This window comes from Limanda limanda, chromosome 2 (assembly GCF_963576545.1).
Source record: "Limanda limanda chromosome 2, fLimLim1.1, whole genome shotgun sequence".
Taxonomy (NCBI): Eukaryota; Metazoa; Chordata; class Actinopteri; order Pleuronectiformes; family Pleuronectidae; genus Limanda; species Limanda limanda.
In genome coordinates, this window is record NC_083637.1 from 31,370,021 (window position 1) to 31,384,095 (window position 14,075).

The window sequence follows — 14,075 nt, forward strand, 5'->3', positions numbered from 1 at the left end:
AGCTAACGGTTTTGTTAGCCAGGGAAGACGCGGGTTTATAAAAAAATCCTTTAAATATATTAAGTTATAATAATATTTAATTTACAGGTGCCATATTTTTCTAGAATAGCCAATTAACTCTAGGAATTTTCCCAGAAACAACTCTAACCTGTTACTAATTGCAAAACAGAAATGTTATACAGTCATAGTCTGTGCCAATTGCTGTCAGCAGCAGCAAATCATAATAATTAGCCTCCACTGGTTATCATAACATTTTCTTCAATGATTGAGACTTCAATGTTTATACATTTCTTCCAACTGCTGTCAAATCTCAACATTAAGACTAAATTATCATTCACCAGATAACAAGAGAGGTAATTGGTGAATGGACTTGCTAAAGTGATATTATTTGAAGAGTCTTCATAATATTATTACCGCATTATTCTCAAATTTACTGCAGGGCCTACATAAAGTCAAGATAAGATACATCTATGCTTAGGTTGACATAACACTAGAGTGTCACAAACTTGTTACATTTGAAAGATATGAATGTCATTTTTTTTCTGTGCTCAACCTGTGCCCCCAGAGCTGTGTTCAACCAATCACAGCATTGTTTTTTTAAATATTGAGATCTTGAATTAGGAAGGTTGAGAGGACAACCTTGAAATTGAATTTGACATCATTTTACAAAGCACCTTTACAAAATATACTGCAGGCCTTTTTTCAACCTTTATCAATATAAATATATGAACACCCTCCTGTCTCGCAGAGTACAATTTACATTTCACAGTAAAATATTTTTTTAATTATAGCATTATGAGCCATTTTAAACTTATTTTATTTACTTGTGGGCTTGGAAATGAGAACAGTCAACATTGTGGTGAAGTCAGAAAGGGTTAAGGATTTATTTATTAATATAAAACCTATTGTGTAGCTAGAAATAAATGTGTGATACAAACAGATTGCAGTTGCAAAAAAAACTCTCTGTACAAACCAAACGCAGTGCATATGCTGGGATACAGAAAATCCAATTAAAATGTCTGACTGTCCTACTACTTATAGACTGCAACACGGTTCTTTTTTAAAATCTTAAGTTGAAATATGTGTGTGTGTGTGTGTTTTGTTGTTTGTTTGTTTTGTTTGTGTTGAGCTGCATGCTAGTCACTGTTTCCCACTTTTGTGTCTTTTCAGCACACTGATGGCTGCGTGGTTCTGTCTGCCCTACCTTCTTTCTCTCCTTCTTTGTATCCGTCAGATGGTTTTGAAACTTAACCTTGGCCTGCAGAATGTTTTAATGATGATTTCAATTTCCTTTAATCGTCAAATTTGCAATTAAAGCTGCATTAAGCAATTCTCTTTTTAGACAAAAGGGCAGTCGCAACTCATATTAATGGGTTTCCAAACATCATATTAATGAATAAAGTTCAATATGACGTATTAACTTAAACAGAACAACCTGAAATACCAAAAGAAATCCTCTTCACTAAATAACCAAAAGGAACTAGGACAAGTACATGGGAGTTCTCGTTTTAGGATGATGGGGGATGATCAATGAATCCACAGTGGAATGGTTACAGTGCCATAGGTAATATGACATATTTATGAATAAAACATGAACAGTGTGAACAGGGTTTGGTCAATAGTGTGATTTAAATCATCCTTTGGTGTTGATTGGATATCTCAAATGTGGGCATGGATATACAGCTGAAGAGATGTGCAGCTATCGAGTTGCATAGAACTAATCGTTAGTTTCCATATACAGTACATCTCCTTCACCTGTGTTGTAAGGCCGTAAACTGTATGGACAATAATACTGCTCCCTAAAAGTAAGGCTAAATCGTCTTAATTACCACTGAGTGGCTGACTGCCGGATAGATCATAAATCCTTCCTCCTCCATGTTAGCAGATGGTACATTAACCAAATTAACGTCCAATTCATTTTTCTCAAAGATGTTTTTTTATGGGTAGGTCTTAACACACTGATGTATCTTCAAGTGTCCATGTTTCTGATAAGTTTGGTTTTAATGAGTTACCTGATGCTAAAAATATCATGATTGACTGCTCAGACTGACTCAAAATTGGTTAGGCGTGTGCATCGTTACGATTTCGCTACTGGGGTTCCATCCCCCTATCGCCACTGTTCAGACTCCAATAGTGGCGATGCATTGTAGATCTTTATATTGCCACAGTCTATCTATAAGACCAAGCGGAGGTTTACTAGCTGAGGTTCAGCTGTTAAACTTATTTTGATGCAAATTGGCAGACCGACCACTTTCCTTTTTTCTTCCTGTATTGTTATGAGAGCAAGAAGAACCAAGTTAGCTGGATGAAAATGAACAGGATCCATTACGTTAGATTACATCATGTTATGCTGGGTTAGTTAACCTCAGTTTACTACTCATTTATTACACCTGCTTTTACAGCATTTGTGCTGTTGAAGAGCTTTTCTTTTGGATCTGATGGTAGTTGGATGATAAGTCTGTAAGATATATTGGGATGGGCTTTAGAATCAGGATAATAGAGAAGACCCTTGGTTACTCTGGCAACCCTAAATTTTACTACCAGAAATATTGCTTAATGGAGCTTTAAGTTTAACAAAAACTGAGTGTATGACTGCTGTTGTCCTATATCATGGTAGAACCAGAGACATATTATTCGGTACATTTTTCAGTCAGTAAAACTCTTGATAGATCAAAAGTGCTTAAATAATGCACTGAATACCTGAAAACATGATGTTCAACTTTTCTCATGTCTCTGCTCCTGGCATGATCTAACTGTTGTCAGTTGATATTCTAATATTGCCCCTATTAAGGTCAAAGTGGATAATTAATGTTATAATGTAAATGGTGGGCTCAGTTCAGAAAAAAAGCTGAAAACTGAAGGGCTTAATTCACATGTGCTTCAACTGATCAAATTGGTTGTGATCTGAGCTCTTGCCTGGTTATCAGAAACACTTTAAAACCACATAGTGTTATTGTAGTATTTTCAATGTCCTGACAGAACATACGCCTTCATTAATCAATATATTACACACAAAGGTTGCTATTGACAGGTTCACTTGATTTATGAATGGAATTTACATACCACTCGCAACTATTTCACTGCCTTTTTGTCGTACCATTATACAATAATATTATACAGAACAAGCTTCCTGCTGGATTGAGGATCTTTTAGATAAAAACATGAAAAGGGGACCCAATAAAGCAACCATTGGGTTGGCAGCACAAAGATTCAGTACTTGTCTACAGCCATAAACGGATGATCAACTTTGCTGAATCCTGCTGTCATGCTCACATGCACATGCAGAACCCACACAGGCCATAACGTGGTGAGCCTTTGTTCCTAGACTTAAAAGAATGGTGGGCGGCGAAAAGATGAAACACACATCAAAGAGCCCTGGTGCAATCTATAAGAAAGAAGGGAAGAAAGACAAACACCACATGTCACTTAACTGTGGTCAAAGATAAGCAGTGCTTTCTTAATAAGGAGAAAATTGGACAAGACAGATGCAGTGAGCCCTCTTTTTGTCTAAGCTGACCATGTAAAAGAGCTCAGTGCGTTACATTACTGTTGTCACCCAGCTTGTCCTCCGTCAGCAGAGGAACCATGGTGATCAGAAGGAGCAGGCGTCCCAAGCATGTTTTGTTAAAAAAAGAGCCTTCTATTTTTTGAGTTATTATCTTTCTACTACTCCCATAGTATTCATCCTCCTATGATTTTAAGGGACATGCATAAAGTGATTATCAGCTTTGCAAAATATTGAAAGGGTACTTTGTTACATACTATTATCAACACTAGCTAATGACTAACTTTGTGCAACCAGTTCCTGGTCTGGTCATGTGGGAAAGCCCAGAGTAGGTATTTTGTTAGTCTTAACATACTAGAACATTGTGAATACAAATGTGAATCTGAAAGGCCCTATAGAGAAGCAGATCATCTTAAGCTGTCACTGAAAAGTTGTTGTTGGAAGTCTACTTGAAAGATTTAGACAATTGAAATTGACATGCCACAGCAAGATCCTCTACAGAGAGACATGGTATTTATCTGTAGTGATGTTGGAAGATTGGTGCCTCAATTACGTTACAGGTGACCTTTAGCCACTTTTATCTAATACAGTCATAACTTTGACCTTACCGTTGACTCCCTAACCCTAAAACTATAATTTCAATTTGACTGAAAATAAAAAATATTTTTCACATAGGACCATGGTGCTATTTCTAAAGTGAGAAATGAGTGGTGAGATCTTAGTCAACCCTGTTTATATCCTGCTTTGACATCTTTCTTGGGAGATATGATCACGTATGTGATTTCATTGCTCTCATTGATCTCCTTGCTCCTGAGCCAGAGCTGTCCTGAATGTTACCATACGTGGTCCAGACTGTGATCTGAGTGACTACATCTCAATGCATATTGGGTGCACTGACACCTGACCAAACACATGTTAAGGCAAGGTCTGAAAAGAGCCTTATTTTGCATGCTTAAAGTATTTTCTTTTAGTTGGCTTGTTTAAAACCTGTCTTTTTTTACCTTTCATTTTTTGTGCCCTATTGGATGTCTATTTTTTTTGGTGACGTCACAAAACTCTACATTCCCAGATCTCAGGTGCCACCATTAACAATATAGCTGATTGCCAGTGCTAGAGAAAACATGATTGAAAGAAAAACTAACGTTCACAATAGAACAGCTTGTAGAAAGAAACTTGAAGGCACAACAAATAGGTCTGATTTGCGCTTTTTGGAAAGCTGTATTATAAATTAAAAACAACAATGGTCAATGCCAGCTGAAAATCCCCAAAAAGTTGATTGTGTTGTGTTTCCTATTTGAGAAAAAAAAAAATTGTAAATGTATTCAGAAGGTTGATCATAGCTGCCAAGACAGGTTAAAGCCTAACTTATCTACAACTGATGAGTTTGCTGCTAATGAAAGGGATCATTTCAGCTGTTTGTATTCTGTTTATGCTCAGGATTAAAAGTTCATGCTGCTTACATGCATACCAGCAGGAAGACTTAAGTGACAATAACTGAACTGCTAACAGCCCCTGTATTCATGTAGAAATGCGGTGAACCTGGCGGTGTTAAAGTTGAACGAGCAGGGGCTGCTGGACAAACTGAAAAACAAGTGGTGGTATGACAAGGGAGAATGCGGCAGCGGAGGAGGGGAGAGCAAGGTTAATACACACACATATGCACACTACACACAGACATGAAGGTTACACTGGGCTATGATGTAGAAAGAAAAAAAGCTAAAGAAGCAGCACAGTAACAATGCTACATGGGAACACTAAACAGCAATGTCAAGCAATGTCTCATAAATGTGAAAACTAAATAATGTGCATAGATGTTGCACAAAGATATTATATTGCCTACTATAAGCTGTTGCTGATAACCACCACCAACAGGTAGCATTGTAGTCTGTGCTGCCTCTTACACCATTGTGTTGCACCCTGTTTGGTTGAGGTCAGGGGTAGGGCAGGTGTCAGGGGCAAGGCCAGGGTCAGGTGACCTCACACCAGATGGCAGCAACAGTGCAAGAGAAGAGTTGTTGATAAAGAGTGTGTGCAGCCCAGCCAAACTCTACTTATCTATGGCTCTGGCTGAACTGGAAGTATACTGCTGCTTAAATAGAGCAGCACAAAGGCTTTTCAATGCAGAACATCTCATCCTCTGTCTCGGGGACCAAACAGAGGGGCCTTTACAATATCACACTTCATTTTAAACGGCTAGAATTCACCATTTGACAATCAATGGAAATTTAACCTAAATATTTGCTCAGCAAAATGAGCAAACTAATCCTTGAAGCACTCATGACAAACAGGCCTTTCTCTTGGTCCTGGAGCAGAGTGTGAGAACCACTGCCTCACCAATAACATAAGATAACATTGATAATGATGTTATTTATGTTATTCCCATTGAAGAGTGCCAGTAAACCTTGCCGTATTGAAACTGAATGAGCAAGGGACCCTAGACAAGATGAAAAACAAGTGGTGGTACGATAAAGGAGAGTGTGGCTTCAAGGACTCCACCAATAAGGTTAGTTGTACATGTCTGTGAATCAGTTAAACACTCTATCTGTTTGCATATTTAACATACACAGTAAGCTTTGCTCTATAATTGCAGTAGTTCTATATCTCTGTAGCTATAAAATTGAAATAGAAACCAAACACAGCATTGTTAGTACAGTTTAGTTACAGCTTTAAGTAATGTCAGTGACACCCCCAGGTTGAAGCATGGAGCTCCAACCCTCAAAACTGTAAGTATAATGCTGATAAGAGCAAAAAAATACTTTGTTATGTAAAGTACAATTTACATAGTAAAGGCTGGCAAATCAATTGAATTGAATTGAATAGATTTCAATTGAATTGAAGAAAAACAATTGGTGTCCTGAGAACAGTACAACTTATTAAGATAAAGTCAAACCCACTGAGTCCACTGTGTATTTTGGCCGTTGAATATTCAGCTGTCAGTCTGTTTTAACACAAGTTGAAGTCTGCCTGTCCATCCATCTGTCTGTCTGTTTGAAACCTTGTTTAGACAGAAATAATTTTAATGTCTGTAAATTAAGATGTAGATTTATTTACAGTATTCACAGGCTACAGCTGATTACATGGTTTGTTCTTGAGAAGTACGAACAAGCAAATTAAGAATTTTTTTGAAATTCATACATTTTCTTGGATTCAAATTTTTTATCTCAAAATCTATGATTGTTCGAGACGTTTCAAGTCATCATGACATATTCCTCACAAGGGGGAAACACTTGAATTTCCTCACTTGGGTTTTTATCTTTTATTTTTATTTATTCATCTTCATTGAGTCAGTGTAATTTGGAGCTTTAATATCTAAATAGCTATGAAATATCATATCATCTATGAGATATCATACTTTCAAGTCGCTTTACCATAATCTTTGTTCTATTTACTTAAATCAATTTGGTGTTATCATTTTAAGCACTTCATGACTATTGTCTGTGAAAGCTTTATAAATAAACCTTCTAATAAATATCATCCCTTGACTAGCTCTCATATAACTCATGGTCTGCTTTGCTTAAGAAAAGGGATTACCGGGATTATTGTTTCAGAACATTTCTAGAATTGCTGGAAGTGTTTATTTCAAATCGTTGGCCTTTAATTTCCACTGATTAAGTAAAAACTTGTATATGGAGCATAACGACCAAAAGCCTAAAAGCTGATGACTCTTAATAAGAAACTTAAAAACAAAAATCTTGTCAAGTTTATCAATCAATCAAGTTTATTTGTATAGCCCACATTCACAAATAACAATTCGTCTCATAGGGCTTTAACATTGTGTGACATCCTCTGTCCTTAACCCTCAACAAGAGTAAGGAAAAACTACTAAAAACCCTGTCTGTGATATCACTGCGGTGTGTAGTTGCAGGTACAACAGAACACATGGTGACCCTAGCCAATACACCTGGATTGAGTGGTACAGTTAACTAATACTGGTTAACTGTGCCGAATTCAGAGATATTTGACTCTCAAGTCAAATGTAGAAAAAATATGGTTCCCCTTGTTTCGATTGTTTATTTTAACATTGGACTTAAGTAACAGCTAATGTGTATTTACTTGTATATATATGTTTATATATGTTTGTGTGTGTGTGATTGTTTTGTGTATGTATAAATATACAGTGGGGTCAAAACAAAATATATATATTCACTGACTTACTGATACAGAAAGCAACAAAGAGAAACTGTGTTTCAAATATGTGTGTACGTGTGCAGGTCAGGTTTAGTTTAGTTGTCTTTGCTCTTTTTACTGTGCTAATCTACAGCTCTTTACAGCACTCACTCATTTATAGTGTGTCAGTCATTTAATTTAGCTGTTAACATAAAAACACCTCACTAACACCCCTTTACTCTGGGTGACTGCCATCTTCTTGTGTGTGTGTGTGCGTGTGTGTGTGTGTGTGTGTGTGTGTGTGTACCAGGAGAAGACCAGTGCTCTGTCTCTTAGTAACGTAGCAGGTGTCTTCTACATCCTGGTTGGAGGTCTGGGTCTGGCCATGATGGTGGCACTGGTAGAGTTCTGCTACAAGAGCCGGACTGAAGCCAAGAAAATGAAGGTACACATTTTTGTTTTAACTCACTTTCCATTTTAAATGTTAATAATATAATAGTATGACTTTTATTTTGAATCTTCAACAGGTAAGATTCTCACTAAAATACCATCTGAATCTGAATTTTTGTGATTAGAGATTTTAAAATTATAGATCAATTAATATATCTTCAAGCAGAAATTTGCGTGCTTAATGGGATCTATATTGTAGTATTTCCATGTCTGAAATCCATACCAGCTGACTTGATATTTGTACAATTGTTAAGGAAAAACTCCATTCTGACATCAAGCCAATGTATTTACATTTGTATTCATGTGGACTTTGTCTGAACTTGATTTAAATGTATCTGTTCTACATTTGGGTCAAACTCATCTGCATTATGTTTATATCAGGTTATAGCAATAGGCTTTGGGTGATGAGGGGAGTCAGACTACAGAGATGTGTTATACTTGGAGACTCGGATGTGGACATTGGAGTTGCAAATTCTTAGTATAAGTAATTACCCGATGTGGTTCATCGCGCATGAGTCAATGGTAAGGAGCAAACAAAGTAAGACAAAGTCTGGCTCACTAATAACTCTTCCTTCACTGTTGAGTCTGGTCTTTTACTGGACACCTGCCTGAGCTGCCTACAGTGTCTTTTTCATCCCCCTTCCAAACAGTTTGTTGTCTTACTGGCTAAGGCAACTTCAGGGTAAATGACTGATGGTAAGTTCAGGGGGGCAATTGGTCTTTAATTTCAGCAGAAAGACTACCGATTCAAGGCTTGGGCCAGGTGGAGCCTCTGTTGAAGCAAGTAGGATTGGGGTGATAGGGACAGCTGTTGGCTTTTGGCTTGAAGCATGTGAGGGTTTCCTGGGTCTGAGCAATAAGTGCAGAGTTGTTTCATTTAGTTCTGTAGTTGAAGCTACCCTTAAAAATAGTGGGCCTCTACTTCTCTCAAGTTGTCCGCTGGCTCCCTCTCATAATACGATTTTTAGCATTATGAGTAGTAGCCACTATTTTCAATGGACAAATCTGAAGGGTCCGTTATAGAAGCTGTCCTTGTTCTCTTCTTCTTGCAACAAACTCTGGGATTAGTAGTCTACCCGGCTTTTCATTTAAATCCACTTGCAGGAGATTGATCTTTTTACTTCTGTGATGCTTTCCTCCACCTGTTCCCCAGTGCCATTCTTTCTTTGAAGGGACATTTCATTTCATGTAACCTTCTGGACTTGGGATGGGCTTTTCTTCTTCATCTCTATCCAACAAGGCATTCCTGTCCACATAATTACCACTCATTGGCGCTGTCCTTGTTTATGGCACCAGTCTGATTTTAAACTTTGTAGACTGTTGCATGTAAACATCCCCAGAAATTAGAAGTTTCACACTCAGGTAAACCTTTCTGGCACTAGCTAGTGAGTGAGATCACACTTTTATATTTTATTTTCCAGTTTGTGAACCTGAACTGAAGCACCTGACCCTTTTGATGTTAGTCACTGCACTGCTGCCACATGGTTTTCTACAATTCCATAAATAAGTATATGTATAGATGTTCCTAATAAAGTTCTTAGTGAATATATACTTATGTTATTGGAGCATCTAAAACAATGATACCGTATGCCAATCAGACAGCAGAAATGTACTGAACAAAGGCAAAAAGAATAAATCCTCCTCAGATGTAGAAACTAAGAAAGCAAGAAGTTAAATATTTTGTAAATTTTCCTCTAGAGAATTAATTGCTTTTCACCTGTTGTCCTAGTTGTTTTCCTCTCTTGTGTAATAGGCATCTTGTATTATTTTATTGTTTCTAACATGACATTAGGATGTTCACACAAACGCATGCTAATGTATTATACCACATTTTAATGTTAAGACAGACTCTCTCTCTCTCTCTCTCTCTCTCTCTCTCTCTCTCTCTCTCTCTCTCTCTCTCTCTCTCTCTCGCTCGCTCACAATACAACTAAGATTTTGCAGTACTTCAGCACCAATAGGACTATTGCTTCTCAAAATAGTATTGTCACACTAACAGTCACACAGCTTAAGTCATCATTGTTACATAAATACAATCAGTATAGTAGTAACGATGACTTTATTTTTTCATAAAGGTTGCAGCCAACACCTTGTCGTCCCCCCAGCACACAGGAAACTACACACACACTCTGTCTTCTCCTCAACATGCCCCCAACTTCAACCTGCTGTCCCCAAGCCACCAGCCAAACTACGCCACCTATAAAGAGGGCTACAACGTTTACGGCATTGAGAGCGTCAAGATCTAACACGGGTAGGAGAGTGATGATTGATGGCTAAAACTTCCCTCACCTCACAGTCATAAATCATGTTTAGACAATGAATTTGTATTCAACTGGATTCACATTAGAATTGAAGTGACCAGCTTCAGTGGCAAATTGCATTTTGACTCATTAAAACATTGCACATGTGCAAACCTTTCTTTGAGCTTCAAGCTTACCTTTAAACCTCCAGTGGTTAAATTCTCCTCTTTTTCTGGTTTGATGTTAATGCCAAACATATCCATGGAGGGTTTAGTTTCAAAACCAGTATCTTAACAACTGGAAAATGGCAAAGTAAAAGTTGTTGTTGATGCAGATTAAATGTTTTTAGTATCATTCACAACAAAATGACAGTCAAGATTAAATTAATGTTCTTGTATGAAAAACCATAACAATGAACAGGTCATGTCATGATTTGAGCGATTTCATTAAAATACAATAACTTTGAATCTGTATTTAAATTAACATCACAATAATTACACCAATTATTTTGCCATTGAGGTTGACTGGTATTATGGAGCGATTTACTGTGTGAATGTAGCAATTGGTATTGATAAAGAATGAAAACATGGAGATCGAAATACCCATGAAAGTCTAGATTGACAGTAAATGCAAAGTATCTGGTCAAAACTGTACATGGCTGTGATACTCCTTTCCTTTGTTCACTCATTACCCAACAGCTTGCTCACTCCATTCATTCCTTTGTTCACTCCTTACCCAAAAGCTTTCTCACTCCGTTCATTCCTTTTTCTCACCTCCTGATATCTTCTCTCCTCTTTGACACTCCTCCTACCCACTCTCATGTCCTCCTCTCTTCATCTTCTCATCCATCCCCAGTTTTATTTCTTTATTTCTTTCCATCCTTTTGCCTCAGTCCTTTCCCGGTTTCTCCTATTCCTTTCTGACCGTTGAGCCAATCATCCTCTTTATTATACTGACTCAGTGACCATCACTCCCATCTATATCCTATTGCCAGCTTTTTTTTAGGCAGCCCAATAATTTCATTCAAAAGATGGAATGGTGGGACTTGTGTCCTCATCTATCTCTATGCATCTTAGTGGAACAAAATACCAATGTAATTGGTCTCCAGTTTGTTTTGCTCTACACCTTGCTAAGAACACCCGAAACAACAGAGTGATATAAGTTAGCTTCATGTTTTATTAGCTAAGAAAGAATCTGTCTCAGAATCAACTGGAATTTAGCAACAACAGCCTTATTTGATAACTTGGCTACCCATGGAGTGAAGATTTTTAGGCACCTATGTTACAAATACATATTTAATTGCTTAATCCTCTGTTTGGTTAGTTCCCTTTTACACGTACAGGTTTACTTTGTAAAAGTCCTAAACAAATGGGCATATCCTTTTTTTTTATCTCCACTTCCATTAGTAAGGTTTTTCTGTGCACTAAAATAACTAGTAAAAGGCCTGTCCTTGGGAGATTATTGTGACAGGACAGAGTTGGCTTAACCAGAGTTGGAGGATAAACAGGAGGCTTTTCCTTTGCTTTCTGTTCTGAAGCCTAAACATGCGCGTGCTTCTGCGTTTTCACAGGCCCGGAAGCGTAAGAGCCCTTCCTGGCCCCTTAAGTACTTACGTATCCCTTCTTACGTGCTTACGTGCGTCGCCCAATTTTTCTAACTAGACGGCAAAGCTCTGCAAGCGTCACGTGGCCGGCAAGGCTGTGATTGGTCTGCTAACTACATCATTTCCGGAGTCGCATTTCCGGTTCATGCCCGATAATACCGGCGGAAACCACGGAAGATTTAGAAGAACGAATATGGACCAAATAGAAGAGCACTTGGCAGAAGAGATCCGAAACTATGACCACTAGTATAACTCGTTACTGACCGGCGGATTTGTCCACCAGAAAAAGGCTCAGAGGAGCCGCCGTGGCGATGTAAATAAACGGCTCTTCTTCGTGCCACACACGAAGAAGAGCCGACTTCGACAAAAAACATTACTCCACCTAGTGTTCTGGCGGGGAATTGCTTGGCAACATGCGCAACGCTTTGAAAACCATGAATGACAATGAGTCCTGCGTCACAACTGCGTGAAAAGCCGCAGACGCCGTTGCAGAAGCATGCGCCGGCCTTAACTCATGAACTGGTGTTGGGTTGTTTTGTTCTGTCTGCTGGCCGATATTTCCTTAACAGAAACTTTATAGGAGCAGAAAGGCTCCGTTCAGACCCTTTGTTCTGTCCCCATGCTCCAAACCTAGGTGGTGTGTCTGGCGGGGTGCTCATTGACAACCTTGCTGAACAAAATCAGGATCAAAATGGCCAACAGCACATCCACTTATTTTCCCAATATAAATAAACACGCTGTGGGATCATTTATTTGAATTTAGGTTAGTCGTGCGAATCATGTATATAAACACAACTGGTAAATGTTCCCCTATTCTCCTCTTGAAGAGAGCAGGGAAACTGGCTGAAACAATCAAGTTGCTGCATTATATATTTTCACCAGAGAAAGCCAACAGAAGAGAGGAGAGGAGGAGGAGAAGTACTTGCACTGTATTTGTTGAGAAAACGCTGGAGAAGCCAGCTGCTTTGTGTGCATGGTTCATTCTGAGTTGATAAATTATATATGGGGGACATTTTACAGTTCTTGCAGTAGCATCCAGTTGTTCTCAGCTGGCGATTTGCCTCCAGGTCATTCACTTTCCTGGTTGAGTATAAAGTATGTCCCATATTATTTGTGTTTTACTGCCATGTGTCACACCTAGTCCTGGTGACATGCAGATATGAAACTGAGGAATAAAATGTGAAGGTGGGGGCTGAATAACATTGCCTCGTATACACTGATACACTTATTGCTAATGTAATACAAAGAAAAGCAAGGAAATGTTCCCTCCAAGTAATGCCCAGCATTGTAAATGCTTTGCAGAGTGAATTCCCGGCAAAATCCAAGCAGACTCACAATGGCCTTGATGTTGCCAACCTTTGCTTTGGCATGGCTCCACCAGCTCCTGGTACTTGACACGCTTCCTCTTGTTGGCCTTATCCTTATGCTTTTCCCCGATTGCTGTTCTTTCCAGCATGATCGGTTTCTTGGTGGAGTCTGTAACAAGTTCATGTCAGGCTGCAGTTGTGTTGGTGTTATCTGGGTTGGATCATAAGTGTTTTGCCCTGGTCCACTTCCATGAGCCAGTCAGCCTTTGATCCAGACTGTGGGCAGGGTTTGTCCCTGGCTCTTAGGTAGGCAATTTTCTTTGGCTGTTGGTGGCCTTTGGCTCCTTTCCCTGGGTTTTGTCAACCCTGGTTGCTGTGAAGTAGCCAACACGAGCTTGTCCTACTGCAATGGATCCAACCAGTGCCTCCTGCCTTTGTCAAGACTCTCTGCCAACTCCAGAGATTCCACTTCATGCCTGTTCAAACCTGGATGCCTATGGATACCACTTTGGGTCCTTGGATTCCCTGTACTGCAGGGCTTCCTGTGTCCATAACTCCATGAACTCTTCAGTGAGAACACTAATTTGGAGCTGTAAGATGTAACTGGTGCTAAACATAGTAGCACTGCTGAAGCCATGTGACAGTCCTAGCCACCTGCAGAAGTAACTGCTGATCTTTCTTTCAAAGACTTAACTGTGATGATGGGCACCGTGTACACCAGCAGAGGCTGCAGCTTTCGGGTCAGTATTGAGTGCTGGTAAACCCAGGCCATGAACCTCCATGGCAGGCTTGACCTGTCCACCTTGGTGAGCCATGCCTTAAGCTCTTCACTAGTTTTCTTGATGGCAGCAGTGTCCTTGAGG

At 39.0% G+C, this 14,075-nt stretch overlaps 1 protein-coding gene across 3 annotated transcripts in view; it reads left to right on the forward strand.

The window, feature by feature from the left end:
• The window catches only part of LOC133023259 (glutamate receptor 2-like), a 49,255-nt gene extending 38,947 nt beyond the window's left edge, over positions 1-10,308 (forward strand). Inside the window, exons 17-19 of one of the 3 annotated variants that reach the window (XM_061090247.1) lie at positions 5,032-5,146; positions 7,923-8,057; positions 10,138-10,308. In XM_061090247.1, the coding sequence (XP_060946230.1) occupies positions 5,032-5,146; positions 7,923-8,057; positions 10,138-10,308 (421 nt within the window). Of the gene's footprint in view, positions 1-5,031; positions 5,147-5,893; positions 6,009-7,922; positions 8,065-10,137 lie in introns of all 3 variants that reach the window. The other 2 variants (XM_061090256.1, XM_061090264.1) reach the window with 2 other exon arrangements.
• The last annotated feature ends 3,767 nt before the right edge of the window (positions 10,309-14,075 follow it).